This window comes from Gymnoscopelus microlampas, assembly GCF_963454915.1.
Source record: "Gymnoscopelus microlampas genome assembly, chromosome: 22".
In the NCBI taxonomy this organism is placed as follows: Eukaryota; Metazoa; Chordata; class Actinopteri; order Myctophiformes; family Myctophidae; genus Gymnoscopelus; species Gymnoscopelus microlampas.
The window spans coordinates 3,302,535-3,321,858 of record NC_139959.1 but is presented as its reverse complement, the minus strand read 5'-3'; the positions used below and the strand labels follow the sequence as shown (position 1 = coordinate 3,321,858).

The 19,324-nt window shown below is 43.5% G+C and overlaps 1 protein-coding gene across 1 annotated transcript in view; it reads left to right on the top strand.

Annotated features, from left to right (window-relative positions):
- Window positions 1–4,575: 4,575 nt before the first annotated feature.
- adarb2 (adenosine deaminase RNA specific B2 (inactive)) overlaps window positions 4,576–19,324 on the top strand; it is a gene marked incomplete at both ends in the record, with an annotated part of 264,867 nt that continues 250,118 nt past the window's right edge. The window contains one exon of the mRNA XM_084049189.1: window positions 4,576–4,678. Coding sequence (XP_083905315.1) covers window positions 4,576–4,678 — 103 coding nt within the window. The remainder of the gene's footprint in view (window positions 4,679–19,324) is intronic.

The following is a 19,324-nucleotide window of genomic DNA, read 5'->3' as shown; positions in this document are numbered from 1 at the left end:
TCTCTCGCTATGCCTTTCGGCCTGGCGGAGACAAAAATGGGTAGGGGCCATCTTTTGTAGAAGAGTGGCTCAGAGCCTCTGCCTGATGATCAAACAACCTAATATCTCCCCCGGCCAAGGGGGATATACAGTATTACACTGGTGGTTAAGATGTTGGCTTTCCACGTGCGTCACCAGGGTTCAAATCCCAGGCTTTGAGATATCTTATGTTACGTGTTTGGGAAAAAAATATTTAGCACAGCAAATTCCATGGGAATCAGGCCAGTGGTTTTCTAGATATCTTGTTTGGGAGTACAAATGTGAACCATTTTGGCCTAATGGTGGTGCAAGAGGAAAGGCCGTGGGGTTACCGAGGTCAGTAGGGGCTATCCTCGGGGTGTTCATGAGGATCATTCAAATCCATCCAGTTGCTTTCAGACAGCAACACAGATGGAGCACAAAGCAGCTCTGTAGCACACTTTGACACTGACCGTGGTGCTGAAGACAGAGTTCAGAACCATAGACAGCACCCAAACAGTGGACCGATACTTTCATGTTCCACTGTTTAGGCGCTGTCCATGGTAGTGATAAATGCCATGGACAGCGCCCAAACAGTGTAACTCATGGTATTGTCTACTCTTGCTTCCCAAATTGTGTGCTAAGGCACACTGGTCGGAATTTTGTGACAACCACACATTATTATTGCAATATACAACTATGTTGTGAATTTTTTTTTTTTTTTTTTACCATTAGCACATTGTATGGATTAATTTCCCTATGTAGAGGCACATTCTATACCCTAAATACATGTATTTTAACCACTTTCAACCTGACATCCATACTTTGACATTTCTGTATAGGGCCTAGGCAAAACAAATTCCACATTATTCTTTTCAAGAATAGCTAAAACAGCAGATCTACAAGCTCACATTGTGTCGCATCGCTAGATGTTGAGAGCTTGTAGATTGGCAATTGCCCCAATGAATATAGGTGTGCCTTGAGATTTGGATTTACCCATTGGAGTGCCTTGGGCACAAGAAGTTTGAAAAACCATGGGTCTACACAGAGCCTTCATACAATGTTCTCCAGCATAAATAGCTTGTAGCATAAACACGAAGGTATTATACTGCTCCATTATAAATAAGCCAATTCCAAAATATGGAATAAAGGTTAGAAATTAGCATTTACTAACTCATTTTATCCGACCAAAAGTGTGTGTGTGTGTGTGTGTGTGTGTGTGTGTGTGTGTGTGTGTGTGTGTGTGTGTGTGTGTGTGTGTGTGTGTGTGTGTGTGTGTGTGTGTGTGTGTGTGTGTGTGTGTGTGCGTGCGTGCGTGCGTGCGTGCGTGCGTGCGTGCGTGCGTGCGTGTGCTCCAACCTGTTCCCCTCTGCTGTAAATCGTCCCTCCTGCCTGTTTGCCGTTATCTCCGCCGGCCTCACCTCGCCACACCTTCATTACTGTCCCAGATAGCGGTCATTGGCAACTTGTCACTTCTATTGATTTCTCTTAAACTGCAATTTACATGGATATTTGTGAACGTCCTGAGGGCAAGCACTCCCCACCCCCCCAACACCCCCCCACCCGCCATCAGATCACCCCCCGCCCCCCCGCCTCCCCAAGGCAGTGAGGATATTTCTCCAAGCCCATGACCCCATCGCACAAAAGAGCCTCAAAGTCACTTTTCCGTCTTACATCAGCAGTTGTGTCATGTTGTTATTTCTGCAGATGCACAGCCTTTTCTCACCTTCATAAGACAAATGAATATGTAGCAGAGTGGGTAAAGGGTACATTTAGCTATGGTTGGTTGATGGATAATAATCCTACATTTTGTAATATTCCAGATTCTTAGCTGATATGAATAGGGAGAGCTGATTTAGCTTCTAGGTCGTAGATTCCCGTAGGTGTTTGCCTCCTGATTTTAATGAATTTTATTGTTGCTTTGAGGTTACCTATTTATCCTATTTATGCTTTCTCTTCCCTCGTTCAGTAAATTAATTTAGAGGAAAGTGGTGATATTGTAGAGCAGTCAGGCAGCTGGGCGACCAGAAACGGAGTAAAAAGGAGAGGATTATTGTGCTGGTGCTTGGTGATGTTATATTGTGTGCCCTGTGTGTGTGTGTGTGTGTGTGTGTGTGTGTGTGTGTGTGTGTGTGTGTGTGTGTGTGTGTGTGTGTGTGTGTGTGTGTGTGTGTGTGTGTGTGTGTGTGTGTGTGTGAGTATGAGTGCATGTGGCAGCACCATAGTTCCTCCTCTCTAACATACACCTGACCTTCCGCTGCAGAAGCCTGGGGAATTCTACATAACTGCCGGCTAGTGAAGTCACAAATGCTTTCGGAGAGCGTCGACACCGCATTTTCACACAAAAATGACAAAATGTCACATTCTTCAAACTTTGCAGTTGCAACAAGCTGTCAGAAGAGTTTTACCTCTAATACTGAAGGTCACTTATAGCCACTACTACTTTGAACCTAAATGGCACTTTAATAAGAGGAGAACAACCACAAAGTCTCTTTCGCCACTAAATTCAGTTTACTTTTACATTTTTCTTTCTTTCTTTCTTTCTTTCTTTCTTACTTTTACCCCCTTCAGTGGGCTACCTGCCGTGGAGATCATGCGTATGCCACCAGATCAGATCATGCAAATAGTATTGGCCAGTGGTTCTCAACCTGTGGTTTGGGACTCCCAGGGTGCTCCGCACATGATTTTGGGGGGGTCCCCAGATGAAGTCCCCAGTGAAGTGACAATTTAAAGGACGACTTCACCAATTTTCAACATATCTTCATATACAGTAATTGGTCCTCACTAATACTTATGATAAAATGGTAAAAAAAAAAATCTGCTTGGTCTGTGTCTCATAGGAGGACTGTGGACAGTCCAGAAACCCGTCTACCAGTGACATCATTGTTAGGCATGATTTTTTTTCCAACAAGATTTCACATTTTTTATTTTTATTTTTATTAACACAAGAACAATGGCTTCTTTTATTGCATTGCAACTTTCCAGGAATAGAAAGCCTGCAGTTTGAGACACAGACCGAGTAGGAAAAACTTGTACCATTTTATCATGAGTATTAGTGAGGGCCAATTATATGAAGATAGGTTGAGAATCGGTGAAGTCGTCCTTTAAGGACTTTTAAGACCTTTTTAATACCTAAAAAAGAAAAAGAAAAGACAAAGACCATTACTGCATCAAAAGTAATCAACAAACTATACTATAAAACATTGGCCAAATTGTCAAATAATATAATATAATAATATAATAAAAATAGCCGAGCTTGTACATCTGCTATTTTCACAATATCTATCTGTGAAACGGAGTCAAACTAAATGGGGGGTTCCCAGTTCAAATATGATTATTTTGGGGGGTTACGGTCTGAAAAGGTTTAGAACCACTGGTACAGGCCATCACAGCCGAGTGTTTAGAGGCCGAAGTGGGCGTAGAGTACTGAGACTGCTGGGCTGTGACGTGTGAGGAGGAGGAAGACAGGAAATGCTGTCCGCACACCGGTATAGGTGGACAGTAATGGACAGTAGTTATTTACCCAGCAGATGACTACCCCCCCTACCCCCTACCCCCTATAATATAGGGGATATAGGGCCTATATCGTCCCTGTCCAGTGGAAACCTTGTATGTCCAAAACCGTTCATTTTTTAATATACTTTTTCTCAATTTAAAAGCTATTTTCACTATTTAAAAGAAAAAAATAATGTTCTGAACATTTCATTTCCTTTTTGAGGGTAGGCTTATGTTCTAAATATCAATACACATTGATATATATATATATATTTTAAATCTATGTAGACGTACTTTGTAATTTGGACTTTTAATACTGGAGTATTTATACTTGAGTATATTATATACTTTGTCCACCACTTAGCTTTTTGGGGCTGGTCTGTGGTGGGTGACGTCACACCACCCAGACAGTCATGATTGGACATAATTAGAATGTGCGGCGGCAAATAGACAAGCGTCTTGCTTGATTGAAGTCAAAGCGGTTGCAGGTGCCAACACATTTCGCAGAGAGAGGTGCAGAAACTACGCAGTCAGAGGGCAGAGAGAGAGAGAGAGAGAGAGAGAGAGAGAGAGAGAGAGAGAGAGAGAGAGAGAGAGAGAGAGAGAGAGAGAGAGAGAGAGAGAGAGAGAGAGAGAGAGAGAGAGAGAGAGAGAGAGAGAGAGAGAGAGAGAGAGAGAGAGAGAGAGAGAGAGAGAGAGAGAGAGAGAGAGAGAGAGAGAGAGGCGCGCGCGCGCGCGCGATATCAGTGAGCGGCGGTGAGAGCTGTCACGCTGTGCTGAAAATGCAGTCAGGAGGAGGCGGCGTGCTGGAGTTTCAGGGCTGATAGCGCTGGAGTGAAGCCCCCATAACAGCCGCACACACACACTCACTCACAGCCCCCCGTCAGAGTTCAGGAGGGCTAAAGAGAGAGAGGCACTCCAAAATATCCGCGACGTCACCAAGGACTCTGGCACAGGCTCCTATATCAGAGGACATCAGAGAAACCAAGACAGACAGACAACTGAGGCACCGCGGAGCGGAGAGACACCGTTTAGTTTCTCCACGCGTTGCGTCCTTCCTCCCGCTCACATAGTGACAGTGTGATGGCATCTTGTCTGGGGAACAGCGGCCGCGCCTCGGGACCTCAGGGCGCGCAGATGAAATGCAAGTTCAAGCGGAGGAGGAGGAGACGGTCGAAGAGAAAAGGTAAACTTTTATTTATGCCCCAAAGTCTCCCGCGTAATGTTGTCTCTAATAGTCTTCCATGTGCTTTGGTTCGGTCGTGGCGCACCGTGGCCGGCCAGCGGAGCGCGCAGGCAGGGCAAGGCTCGCCCCAAAAACACAGTCGCCCCGGGGCAAATCTGGCGACCTCGGAACGGTCGCCACCTGATATATTCCTAAATGTAACCTCCGTAAACTATGCCTAAACCTAACCTTGTTTCTGAACGTAACCTCAGTAAACTATGCCTAAACCTAACCTTATTATTCCTAACCTTAACCTCAGTAAAACTATGCCTAAACGGTTAACCTAACTTTATTCCTAAACGTAACCTCAGTAAAACTATGCCTAAACCTATAACCTTATTCCTAAACGTAACCTCAGTAAAACTATGCCTAACACTAAACGTATTCCTACCTAACCTTAAACTCAGTTAAAACAAATACAAGAATACAGGAACCGCTGGGGGGCGAGCGTGTTTTGGGGCGAGTCTTCCGGTCACCGGGCACAGAGCAGCGGAGCGCACAGCCAGGCTCGGGGTTTTAAAAACTGCGCAGCAAAAAGAAGCTGCACAGAAGCGCGAATTAATGTGTCAAAGAGTCTGTTATACCTGCATTTGTATTTCGCTAATGGACCTGCATTTAAATAGCTCACAGCCTCACACACATAAGACATGTAAACGGGGGATGGATGGCTGTGTGGGGGAAAAGAAGCCAGTTCTGTGGCGCATTGTCATCATTCTCCCCGTGTGTGTGAAGTTGAACTTGTCTTGGTTGCTGCATTCATTTATTCTCCTTTTAACAGTCGGCCCGTTTCAACGCAATTTAATGACTAATGTGTCGCCTGTTGCAAAAGTGTCCGCTTGAATAATTTCAGCATGTTCGTTGCAATTTAACACGAGACCTGAGAACGTGACTTAAAAGAGCACATCAGTGCTCTGCTCTCTCACTAGAACTTGATTAGTAGTAATACGCATAAGCATGTCAGGTATGTTGATTGATTGAATACTTTGATAACAGTTTGCCAAAAGAAAAGCACTATATGTCTCGTTTCCATTGGGGTCCTGTCACTGTATTCAATTCATGGAAACATTTAATGACAGACAATAATATACAATACTATGCAAAAGCATCATATAAACAAGTAGTAATCAAAAAGAAAAATATGTACATTAAGTACATATAGGTTGCTTTATGCCCACAGTAGCCTAAAACATTAGAAGTTATACTTCTCTAACAAGCCTGTGCCTCCTGTGTTATGTGAAGGGATGTGACGAAAGGGTAATATTTCTTTCAAGGGACAGCTAGAAATATACATGATTATACATTATATAGGCTACTGTACATTTTCAAAATATATTTCATCAGCAAAATTACATTTCAATATGTCAAAGCACATTCTGGTGCCTGCATCTCACAGCGCTCAAATTCAGGAACCAATGTCGATACCTTCCCTATAGGTTGGCTTACATTTTATTAAACTGTTCTTTTTAGGCTATATTATAGTGTTCTGAGTTCAAACATTCAGAAACATTCTCATTGTAGGCTACAGCTGTCTTCTCATTCAAATTTCAACATAGCTACAAAAGAAAGACGTGTGTATTATATCAAATAGCCTATACCATTCAGGGTTAATTAAAAATAAATCCTTTATGTTCTACAATGCCTTAATTGAACCCTGAGAGTGTAAAATTGGACCCATAATATTACATTTGCATAAGAATAACCTTGTGTTAATATACATATCTAGGCCTACGTCTTTGCGAACCGTCAGTGTCTATCAGGGTGTGATACTGACAGGCTTTTAATGTTTTGTGTAAAGCACTTTGATTTTCCGTGTTGAAATGTGCTATAGGCTTACACATAAGGTGCCTTCCCTTGCAATTTTAGTATACCAAGACGTAACAATCGGACCTCCCTGGTGTGGGGAAAAAATGCTATTTGTATATGGGATGGAGTAGTAATAACTGTTATAAAATGTGTTTCATTTTATTATTATTATTATTATTTTCAGCACGACACAATAGACGTGTTTTTCCCTGACAGTAACATTGCAAGCGTGTCGGTCTCGTCTGTCGTCTGGTAAATAGCGGACGGCCGGGCTCAGAGGCCAGCAAATGTGGTTTGTGTCATGGACCCTGCAGAGAGCCGAGCCTCCCCATGCAGCCAACGACAGCTATACTGTATTTACTGATGATGAAAAAATGACAGAGGAAAGAAAGACTGGTCACACATACCCCTCTGACCATCCGTAACTTAAACGAAAATGTTCATTGTTTTCCTTATAGTGTACATGAGCCACATCTATGCATTTTGGAATAGTTCTAATTCCATCTTTGAGGATATGTGGTGATTGCGTGGTGTAATTTTCGATCAAAGGTGCTAGTGATGAAAAATGCGTGACTAAGGGATGTTCTGGACTGATTTTATGTAGAGTGACATCGATATCAGATCGGTGGCATTCGATACTGTAAAGCTAAGCCTATAATGTATACATGTTCCGTGTTATTAAAATTTACCTAATCATTTCCCTAACGTATTTTTCTTTTGTTAAAGATTATTTTCTTTAAGATTATTTTCTTTAGATTATTATTTTTAGGTAGTTTTTGCTTTATTATTTAGAGAGGATAGTGTCGAGAGAAAGGAAAATAGAGAGGGGAAAATAGATGCTACACCGGTCCCCAGCTGGAATTAAACGCGGGGGACATTGCGATTATGGTTGACGCACTATCCTGTCAGTTACCGGTCTGCCCAAAATGTGTTTTCCTTTCAGATTTATTTCTTAATTCTTCGGGCAATATTTCAGATACCGTCAGTGTATAAGTCAGTGTATAGCGACAGGAAACCAAGGAGAGAGAGAAAGGAGATATACGCGGGACAAGACAGGGCTATATAGGACTCGAACCTGGGTTCCTTGCACTTGCAAGGAGCATAATGCTCTGTAACTGGCTGAGCCACCAGGCAAAAATTTGCTGAGATTTCCAAGCTTGTATTCAAACTGGCATTGCAATGTGGCTCTGGCGTTGAGTAACAATGAGTTACCCAAAACGCAGGCAACAATGCAGTCATTTACTCTGACACAGTTCATGCACAGAGGCTACACTCTTTTTTTCAGAGGGTGAGGATCTAAATAAAGCACAACACATAAGCGACTGTATTATTATTATTTTTTTTACTGATGATAATGGTAACAGTGGTTATAGAGCTGTGTGCCGGGAGATACTGACGACGCGTTGCATTGTGGAATATGGATGAACGCTCGGAGCGGGTTGACGTATCAGAGACTCTTTGCAATTGAATGTATAACGAGGTTTCATAAACACTTTGCACTCGTCGTCAAAACCACAAACAGACAAACCGCGCCTCATTTCCATAACCTCTTGATTTTTAATAGCCCAAGTAATTGAGACAAGGGAGACAATACATAAAATATAGTGCCGAGGCAAATGTATTTACATAATGGAAACGACAAAATTGGTTCCACAACATTAAGCATTGCATATGAGTATCACACGAATGTGCACACACACATTAGCTGACAGGCCTTCACAGTGTGTTTCCAAATGGCTAATTTATCAGCACTGCTGATTCATACTGATAGCAGGGGACATTAGGGGCCATTTCAGGGGCCGATTTTTAAATGAAGTGTGTCTTCTTTGTGAAGGACCGATAGTTGCAGTCTCTCTCCTCCGTATAGCTGGGGGAAGTGGCCTCGCTTTGACAAGCGACAGCAGCATTTAAACATGTTTTTGATCATGGTGTACTCTGTATGGTACTGTAGGTGTTTTCATTTTTTGAGACTCTTTTTGGTAGGACCAGTGAGAGAGAGAGACAGGAAGGGTGTGTGTGAGAGAGAGAGAGGGAGAGAGGATGACATGCAGCAAAGAGCCTCTGGTCGAATTGAAAGCCTGGCCAGTTGCTAGAAGGACTATAGCCTTATATACGGTGTGTTGTATGTGCTCTTACCAGACGAGCAACCTTACTGTATGAGGTGGTTATGTGGTTTAAGGAATATTTATTGTTTAAGTGGCTCAAGTGAAAGCACTTTGGAGAAGATTGGAGAAGATTTCATTTTTTTTTAAATTTTCTTTATTGACAGACAAGGTCCACTTCACTTAGAACCCTGACCACAGATAATTACATCAAACCAGATATGCTTGCAGATTGTTGGAGCTTTTAAAAATATATATATATTAATATCCGTCTGATAATGTAGATGAGACTTTAATACCCCTATGTGTTATCTAACGCATATATACTTATCTCCAGAGTTCAACCAATTATTCTATAGACCCCGTGGCAAACAAAAGGCACCGTGGAGGGATTATGGCGTGGCATTTAGGCCGTAATCTTTTAAGAACACTGCAGATTATTTGCAGATGAACTTCACAAAAACCTGTGTGTATGTGTGTATTCAAAAGGCAGTAAGTTATCCCCCCCCCTCCCTGATTTCATTATTGCTTTTTGCTCTTTTTTTTTGCTACTATAATTGTTCTTTTTAGGTGGTGACAAAGTGCATGACAAATAAATGTACATCGCCCACAATGAAGATTAACGGATTGAAAAGTGGGACGGTGACCATGACAGAAAATTCATTTGCTCGCCACCTCTCTCACCCAAGCCTTTCATTGACCAGCTGTAACATTCTTGGAAACGTGACAACTGGCTGAATTAACCCCTTATAAGCCCTATATCGTCGGAAACCTTGCATATGTCCAAAAAACGTTCCTTTTTTATTATAATGTTTCTCAATTTAAAAAAAGTGAAAATAGTCGATCTACAAGCTCACAACGCGTCGCCATGCGACGCGTTGTGAGCTTGTAGATCTGCTATTTTCACCCTGCGTGACTGTGTGACACTCTTTTATGATGAAGTACGGCATTTATTCACGGAAAAAGTTCGAGAAATATCGAGTTACAAGGTTTCTGCCCGACAACAATGATATACTTCATTGCACGCCGACTAGCACAACGCAACGCGTTGAGAGCTGGTAGATCTGCTATTTTTTTATGTTTTGAGATGTTTCACCTATAATGATATGTTGCCACAAAATATAGTGTTTAACGAGAAGCTGAAGTAGGTTTCACTGGTACACACCATCTGCAGTTTGCCGGAACACTGAGTTCCAGCGTTGTATCCATATTGCAATACTCGACTCTAAATTATTTGGATGTACTGCTGGCTGCTGCTAAATGCCTACATTGTGTACCGTGGTAGCGCAGCCGCTCGCTCTTGTTTTTTTCCTCCCACTCCCGTATAAGCACAGTGTTTGCACACCCGTAGACCAGCGACACTCTGTCATCGCCGTAAGAGGCTTCGTAGACTTACTGTGTATATATCTGCCTCTTAATTAATCACAGCCCTTGTGATTTACTGGTTTGTTCCTCAGGGAATTCGGTTGTTGCAAGCTTCTCCCCGCGACAAAACAAAAAAAACAAATAACAATTTACCATCCTTTTTTTTTAAATGTGACGTGTCGGTTGACAAATCGCTCAGATGTTTTAAGGAACGGCAACATCTGGGCCAGAAGTTACGCGTGCCGCGGCCTAGTGTCACGCGTCGCAATTTGTTTGATGAAAGACGAGCGTGTCTGAGATTTATAGGGCCGACGCATTTTTCTTTTTTTGTACAGCTGTACTTATCACTCTGTATGAATACAGGACATTATATCAACTTACCATCAAGAGCGCAGAATCATGTGTAGGGGGGGGGTGTGAGGGGTGTGTGAGCGTGTATGTGTGTGTGTATGTGTGTGTGTGCGTGTGTGTGTGTGTGTGTGTGTGTAGGGGGGGGTGGGGGACGGGCGGGCAGCATCAGTGTCACATAATTTATGTAGCAATTACTGTTTACGCTCTCCTTCCTGGCAGGGGGCTACAGAGGGGTCAAGTAGGGGATGAACATCGGGGCTGAGCGGTGTCGAGAAGGAGGGGGGTGGGGAGGGGGGGGGGCTGCCAAGATGATCGTGGGGGGGGGGGGGGGGGTGGGGGTGGGGTGCGGACAGGGCAGAAGACGAGTTCCCTCGGCGGTGACCCGTCTAGTGCTGAGCCTCGCAGCCCTGAGAGCCGCGGGTCACCGCTGAGCCATTAGCCACACGGACGTGCGGGTCGCCCGCCGTCAAGCCCCGGCGCTTTCCCGCGAAGGCCGGCTGGCTGCTGTTGCCTACTACCACGTCCACTCTAACCACATGTCGGCAAGATGGGTGTGGGGGATGGGAGCCGGGGGGGTGGGGGGGGAGGAGAAACGGAGCACTGTATAGGTGTGTCACCTCGCTTCTGATGACAGTGACAAGGTCCGTGTCAAGGCGGTGTGGGCGCGGGGTCATGACGAGGCAGGCCGCGGAACGAAGCCCTGTGTTCTTCTTTTCAAGACTTCACTGACGGAGAGGTGTATATATATATGACTGGCAGTCTGTTACCACCTTGTCGCCGGTATGAAAGATCACTCTCTATGCATTATGATGTTAACCTTTCCCACCGTATAATGTCAGTGTTCTCTCTCTCCCTCTCTGATGTCAGTGATCTCTCTCTCTCTCTCTCTCTCTCTCTCACTCTCTCTCTCGGAAGGAGTTTCATTACCGTGTTGTCACTCAGTTGTCCTTACAAACATTAACATCTATTACACCTTGGTGGTGCAAAAAGAAAATTCTCATTAGTAATGTATGCCTTAGCACTTCTCTGGCACGATCCCACACATTTACACAAGGAATTAATTCATAAAAGCCTTGTTATAGCGTATAGGCACAGACAGGGAAGGGAACACGTCTTCCTTCCTTCTTCTTGTCTCACAAATTATTCATGTGGTCCAGGTTTCTAATGGGCTAGGTGTTCCCATACTGCAGGGCAGGAGGAATGTTTCTGCGTAAGAAACGGTTAGCGTGACCTGCATTAGCACTGGCTTTAATGTTTGGGGACGGTCCAATGTCACAGAGTCCTCATGTGTGCGTTTTTGGGGAGGGGAGGGGAGGGGGCGTTTGTGCTGAGATGTATTTTACAGATGGTACCCCAAGTCCCCCCCCTCCCCCACACCTGGAATAGTTATGTCATGTCATTGCTGTCGGGTGGAAACCTCATATGTCCAAAGCCGTTACAAATTCAAAAATAGCCGATCTACAAGCTCAGAACGCAGATCGGCTTTTTTTGCTACTTTTGTGTGACAGTGTAGTATGACGAAGTAGGACATTGATTTAGCAAAAAACATATTTAAGAAAAGTTAAAATATGGAGATAAGAGGTTACTTGCACGACGACAGCAACAATATATGTTTGTTTGCGCTGATAAACGCATTAAGAGCTGTGACAAAAAAAAACACCGCTGGCATTTATGAGGTTAATGAAGGTCATTGCCGATGGCAAACGGCACACACCACCGCTCCGCCAGTGTGCACACGCATGGCTTGGAGAATTTACAGGCACTTCCTGATTAAGGGAGCGACGGAAAGAATTTGAACGGTTTAGGACACGGCGTCCTCTAACCAACTAACCGTTTTTTGCTGAGGGAGAAAAAAAGAGAAAACGTTATTACCATTGACTGCGCTCTCCTGAGGACGGCTGATAAAATGACCAAGGAAAAGAAATGGCACAACTTTTTCCCTTTTTTTTTTCCTCCTCTCACATTTGCATAATTAGTAATTATCTCCTAATAGTCCCTCTTGGCCTTTTTGTCTTTTTTCCGAAGCTTTGCAGTTGGAATTCCTCTCAAATTTCAGGCAGGAAAAAAAGGCATACTGAAAGGTCTCCATAACACACTGTCTGGAACTATAGAGGATGCAGCCTCGCTGAGACTGAGGCTAAAATAAGTGTATTAGGTGCCTCCTGTTCTAGTAACAAGTACATTTACTCAATTACTGTACTTAAGTACAACTTTTACTTTACTGGAGTATTGTCTATACTTTTACTTCTACAGTACTTCACTGCATCTCAGAGGCAAATATTGTACTTTTACTCCACTACAATTATTTGAAAAGTTACTAGTTACTTTGCAGATATAAATTATTACATTATAAAACATACATTAACCACTTTAGCCCTATTTCATACCTAGGCTATTTGAAAATAGGCGATCTACAAGCTCACAACGCGTCACATCGCGACACGTTGTGAGCTTGTAGATCGGCTATTTTCAAACATTTTAGTACTTTTACTTTTGGTACTTCTTTAAATTTTTATACCAATACTTTTGTACTTTTACTCATGTGCATTTTTAATTCCGGAATTTTACTTGTAACAGAGTACTTCTACATTGCAGTATTGATAATTTTACTTAAGTAAAACATTTAAGTACTTTTTTCACCGCTGCTTACATCTGACAAAAAGCTCAGACACATGTGCACGCACACACGCACGCACGCACACACTTGTTTTACCACTTAAACCCTATACTTCTCGTATCACAAATAGAGAAACATGCCGGCTGAAAACCCACCTCCTCAGGAAACCCTTGCCCTTCCTTTTAGACTTGCCTGCTTGTTGTCAATTATTTGTACGAGCTCTTGTTTTTTTGGATCTTGCTTACTGATACACTCATTTGATTTTCCTATTTGTCTCATCTGTTTAAGAGAGTAGGTAGCTGATATGTTGCACTTTTACCTTAGCGCTATAGGTATGCTCTCAGTTGCTTGTTTTGGAAGAGAATGCATTTAAGACTTCTGGTGATTAGTAGTTTTCTTGCCTACACTATGTTGAATGCACTTATTGTAAGTCGCTTTGGATAAAAGCGTCTGCTAAATGACTGTAATGTAATGCCGATCTACAAGCTCACAATAAGTCGCATCGCGGCACATTTTGAGCTTGTAGATGGGCAAGTTTAGCTATTTTACAAACTTTTTGAACATTTTGGAAAACACTTTTCCTGTTACACCAGTTGGATTGATGTCACATTGAGAGCGCACAGGCAGACAGTGGATGTTTTGAACTAACTGCAGTGGTGTAAAGTAACTAAGTACATTTACTCAATTACTGTACTTTGGTACAATTTTGAGGATTTTTTACTTTACTGGAGTATTACCAATTTTCTGTACGTATACTTCTACTCCACTACATCTCAGAGGCAAATATTATACTTTTACTCCACTATTTGAAAGCTTTAGTTACTTTGTAGAATTTGATTATCATCACAAAACATACATTTGAAAATTGTCGATCTACAAGCTCGCAATGCGTCGCGATGCACCGCATTGTGAGCTTGTAGATCTGCTATTTTCCAAAGATCTTTATACATTTGAAAACTTGGGACATTCTGCAATGAGTATCTTCTACTTTTGGTACTTTAAGTACATTTTGATACCAATGCTTTGTTCTCAATTTTGAATTCCGAACTTTTGAGTATTTCTACATTGCAGTATTCATACTTTTCCTTAAGTAAACAATTTCAACTTTTTTACTTTTTCCACACAACTGTTTTAGACTATACCTCCAAACAGACAACAAGACCTCACACCCCGGCCCCACCTGTGATCTTTGGTGGCCCTCAAGGGGGGCCCCTGGACCGCATGTTGGGATACACTGCTGTATAAGTGTATCACTGTATTAAGTGTCTTTTATCCAATTCCATGCATAAGTGGTTGCTATGACAACATTGTTGTGGAGCAGTCACATAAATGCTTCTCCCCCAGCAGGCCTTATAAAACACTTAACACTTTTCACACTAAGTTGGTCTGGAAACTGGAAAACACGCACTAATCTGGTTTAACTGTGCTAATGTGCATGTTGGTGTGAATTATCCTCTCTTATTATTATAATATGTTAATTATACTCCCAAGTGTGTGTGTGCGCTGCGTGCATGTGTGTGCATGTGCGTGTGTGTGCGCGGCTGCTTCATTCTGTCAGTCCTCATGAACAGAGATGTAGTGCAGCATGTGTCAACAACATTATTGTCGTATCGGTGGATCTGCTCCTGCAGCGTAATGTAGCGTACATGTGTAACAGGTCAAACTGAACTTGAGAACAATGCTGTTTTATCGTACCCAACGATGAGCTTTTTAAGATTATTTCATGAGAAATGTCCCTTGTTTTGATGGGACGGAGAAGTCTGTTTACATACTGGATTCAAACCCAGGATGTTGCATACTGTATGTGGTCAGAATATTAAGAAGTCGAGTTCAGCTCATTGCCTCTGATGTGGATGATCTGAGGTGCAGTTGGACCTGACAGACACCAGTCTGAACTACTTATTGTCTCCGCCAGGCCGTAAGGCATGGCGAGAGAGTATGTTTTACCCTCCGTCCGTGTGTCCGTCCGTCCGTGTGTCCGTCCGTCCGTGTGTCCGTGTGTTACCACCAAATCTCCGGCACCGTTGGCCCGGTCGCTGCGAAACTGTGCACACACACTCCCTGGATGCCAATTCAGAACCTCTGCCTCAAATTTTTCACATGGGCCTGTTATAGCGCCACCAGGAGGCCGATTTGTGCAAAACCCATTTTTTTCACATTATCACCTACAGTTTTTAACCAAACGTCATGCAAATCGGTACACAGTATCTCTATAGTCATGTGATCAACCCTGATCTGTCCGATTTCCCATATTCCATCCTTATTGGTTAAGGTTGCCATCCAAAGTTTGCAGGATTGGTCCGTTTTGAACAAACTGCCTCAATCCATGAACGCAGCGTGCGATTTCCGTGAAATTTCACACGCACATTCCCACTAGGCCGAGGAAGAAATGCCACCCTTTTCACATTGGCCTGTTATAGCGCCACCAGCAGGTCTAATTTAGCAAAACACATTTTTGGAACAAAATGCTACAAATCATGAATGCAGTGTCCGATTGCCGTGAACGACCTAAGAATAAATGGCACCCTTTTCACATTGGCCTATTATAGCGCAACCAGGAGGCCACAATAACGTATCTGACCTGGCGGAGACCTGTGCTCCGAGGAGCACTTTATCTAGTTAAGTTATAGGTTAAACAAGGAGTGGATGGAGCAGCAAATCTTCAAATCATCATATCTTGGGTTCTGAACATGTTTTTCCCCAAAAAAAAAACTTTTATTGTCTCTGCCAGGCCGAAGGCATGGCGAGAGAGTATGTTTTACCCTCCGTCCGTCCGTCCGTCCGTCCGTCCGTCCGTGTGTCCGTCCGTCCGTGTGTCCGTCCGTCCGTCCTGTCCGTGTGTTACCACCAAATCTCCGGCACCGTTGGCCCGGTCGCTGCGAAACTGTGCACACACACTCCCTGGATGCCAATTCAGAACCTCTGCCTCAAATTTTTGACATGGGCCTGTTATAGCGCCACCAGGAGGCCGATTTGTGCAAAACCCATTTTTTCACATTACTCCTACAGTTTTTAACCAAACGTCATGCAAATCGGTACACAGTATCTCTATAGTCATGTGATCAACCCTGATCTGTCCGATTTCCCATATTCCATCCTCATTGGTTAAGGTTGCCATCCAAAGTTTGCAGGATTGGTCCGTTTTGAACAAACTGCCTCAAACCATGAACGCAGCTTGCGATTTCCGTGAAATTTCACACGCACATTCTCACTAGGCCGAGGAAGAAATGCCACCCTTTTCACATTGGCCTGTTATAGCGCCACCAGCAGGTCTAATTTAGCAAAACACATTTTTGGAACAAAATGCCTCAAATCATGAATGCTGTGTCTGATTGCCATGAAAGACCTAAGACAGGGATGGGCAACTGGCGGCCCGCACCGTCACTCAATGCGGCCCCAGGACAAAATCCCCCCCCAAAAAAAGTTTTTTTATTTTTAAATCACAACGAAAAACAAAGTAATCTAAACATATCCTAAATGGTGAACTATTGCCTTCAACTGTTCCAAACATGCAACTTTCCATGAACCATCAAACTAAAGATATCAAGACCTTTATTGCTAGAAGGATGCATTTCAGATGATGTAAAGAGTGCTGTGTTCATCCCAAACAGAAACCGTTCATTAATTGCAATGGTACTGCAGTACAGTATAACATACTGTACATGGGCATACGTTCACCCATGTGAATGGCAACGAGCCAACGGCATGCACAACACCGTCAGCACAGCATGTATGTCACATTTCTTTGACATAAGACTTTCAGAGGTCTTTTAACTCCAGATGGTTGCCTAGCTAACTTCAGCTAATGTAGCTAATGTATGGTTCTAGCCACTGTATAACACTGTAGCGTTTTACTGCATCTACGTGAGTATACAGCATTAGCTCTTCACAGTAACATTGTTGCTGTCGGTCAGAAACCTTGTTATCTCCATATTTCTTATTTTTTTCCTCCATAAATTAATGACCTATTTCTTACATTTCTGATCAAGAACAATCCAGCTTTCTCCGCTTATAAGCTTGCCATGGCTTCAACTCTGCAATTTGTCTGCATAGTTCCACCACAAAAGGCTTTTGAACCTATGTTATTTTCTTTTAGTACTTTGAATAGTTTACTTGACAGGTGTCTCGCCTCCACTGCTCGCAAAGTGCTTCCAAAAATTGTATGGCCTTAACTGAGCAATTTGACCTGCTGTGGTACACGCCACAGGCAAAAGACGGACAAAAGACACTGACAGAGTAGAATAAGCCATTCAATAATCACACATATAGTGGGCAGGAAATCATAAGGTCTTGACTTGATGAAAAACACAATAATTATGATTCAGGAAAGTTATACATTTGCTGAAGTTAGAGTTCTCCTCCTAACACTATATGGACCAGAGCTAGTTGCCCCTCTCTTGTTGCCCCTTAAAACTAGGCTTGTCTGGGCGTTTCTAGCCCGTTCACCAAATGGACGAGCCTATCAGCGTTGTCGCACATCGTTCTGTGATTTACAGCGACAGTTGGCCAATCAGGTGGCGAGTTCGAGTGAGCCCGAATGGGACCGAGTGCAGCCGACAAAAATGGAACGATCCGCCATTGTTTCTGTGGCCAGTTACACTTTTTACTTTCGTTTTTAAAACGCTCTCAAACTTCTTTTTTGAGGCACGGAATTTAGTTTTAAGATATCGTTTGGATATCCCCGGACAGTTTTGCCAACGGGGGGGGGGGGTCCGTTTTGTCAACGGGGGGGGGGGGGGGGGGGGGGGTTCCCTGCCGATAAACAATGCGGCCCCCCAGAGTGATTGAGGAAATTTTGTGGCCTTCACCATCTACAAAGCTGCCCACCCCTGACCTAAGAATAAATGGCACCCTTTTCACATTGGCCTATTATAGCACCACCAGGAGGCCAGAATAACGTACCTGACCTGGCGGAGACCTGTGCGCCGAGGAGCACTTTTTCTAGTTTAATGTTGTTCCACTCTATGAGCTGGAAATATCCCAATACTTAATTTACATGAAACTCCCTTATTTTCTTTCTTTATACATTTAGAGTTGCCAGTTATTACCCCCTTCCTTTTTCTCCCAACTTAGTCATTTTGCCAGTAGCCTCGATGTCCAGGCTTTTATTTTTTATTTTTGCTCAAAAATAAGAGCCTGGACCAGCCTGTTGACATTCCTGGAATAGGAAGTGTTTCATTTCCCCAACCAACCAGGGTGCAGTGGGCGTCGCTCCAGATGTTGTGACGTCAGGGCTCTCAATGCTACACATTGGAGGAGGAGGAGGGGCATGGGGCGGGGGCTGACGGACAGATCGGTGAACCAATGGGATCTCACAGAATTTTTCACCAGAGATTTTGAACCCGCCCCTCTAGACAAGATATCAGACACGCTAGGGCAGCTTATTTTGCCAGTTACCAAATTTCCTCAATTGTGTGTGTGTAGTCGCTACTGAGCCCTATTGGTTCACCTGCCAGTAAGGAACTGTATTAGGAGGACGCAGCTAGCGCTTGTGGAGGAACACCCTATCTAACCACATGAACCCTATAGCAACCCTATTCTGTGGTGAGTGCATTCGGCAAAAATAGCCAATCTACAAGCTTGTGACGTGTCACAACACAACACATTAGGAGCTTTTAGATCGGCTATTCATGGCGAAGATATTTGGCATAGAGCGTGTGGGGAAAAAAGGAGGGGGCTATAGACCCCCGCAGTTAACAAAGTATAATGGGGTTTAAGTGGTTAAAGTTTGTGTTCCTGACACAGGTTATCCCTCCCATCTCCAGATATTTATTATCATCACATCTATACATTCATGGTGGCAACACTTTGGAGGATGTAGTTTTCACCCTGGACTTCTTACATGGTGGCATGTTTGACTTTCGCATCATTAGCAGATGTGTGGTTGTCAGTGTAAGTGTTAGTTGAAGGCAGTTAATTTTTCCCCTCATTTCAGCACACTATCAAGTTAAGCTCTCGCATCTAATCTGAAATCCCGCCCGTGGCGCCCGACACATCGTGATGGCAAAACATTTTTCCACTTTATGATCCTAATTACCTCTAACTGTGCCATCATCCCTGAGTCATCACAGCCTGGAGAGCAGCCAGTTCATTTGATGGTCCACACACTGTCTTGTCTTGACTCCTTCCATTCTCTCTTCCTTCTCAAGTTATCCATCGCTTTCTTTCTTTCTGTCTCTGTTTTATTCTCTCCCTCCCTCCCTCCCTCCCTCTCTTTCTCTCTCTTGCCTCTTGCGTTTGGTGCGCATAACGAGTAACACTTAAGTATCTACATTTAACACAAGCACAATTGCACTCTCACTTGGACGCGCGCGCGCGCACACACACACACACACACACACACACACACACACACACACACACACACAC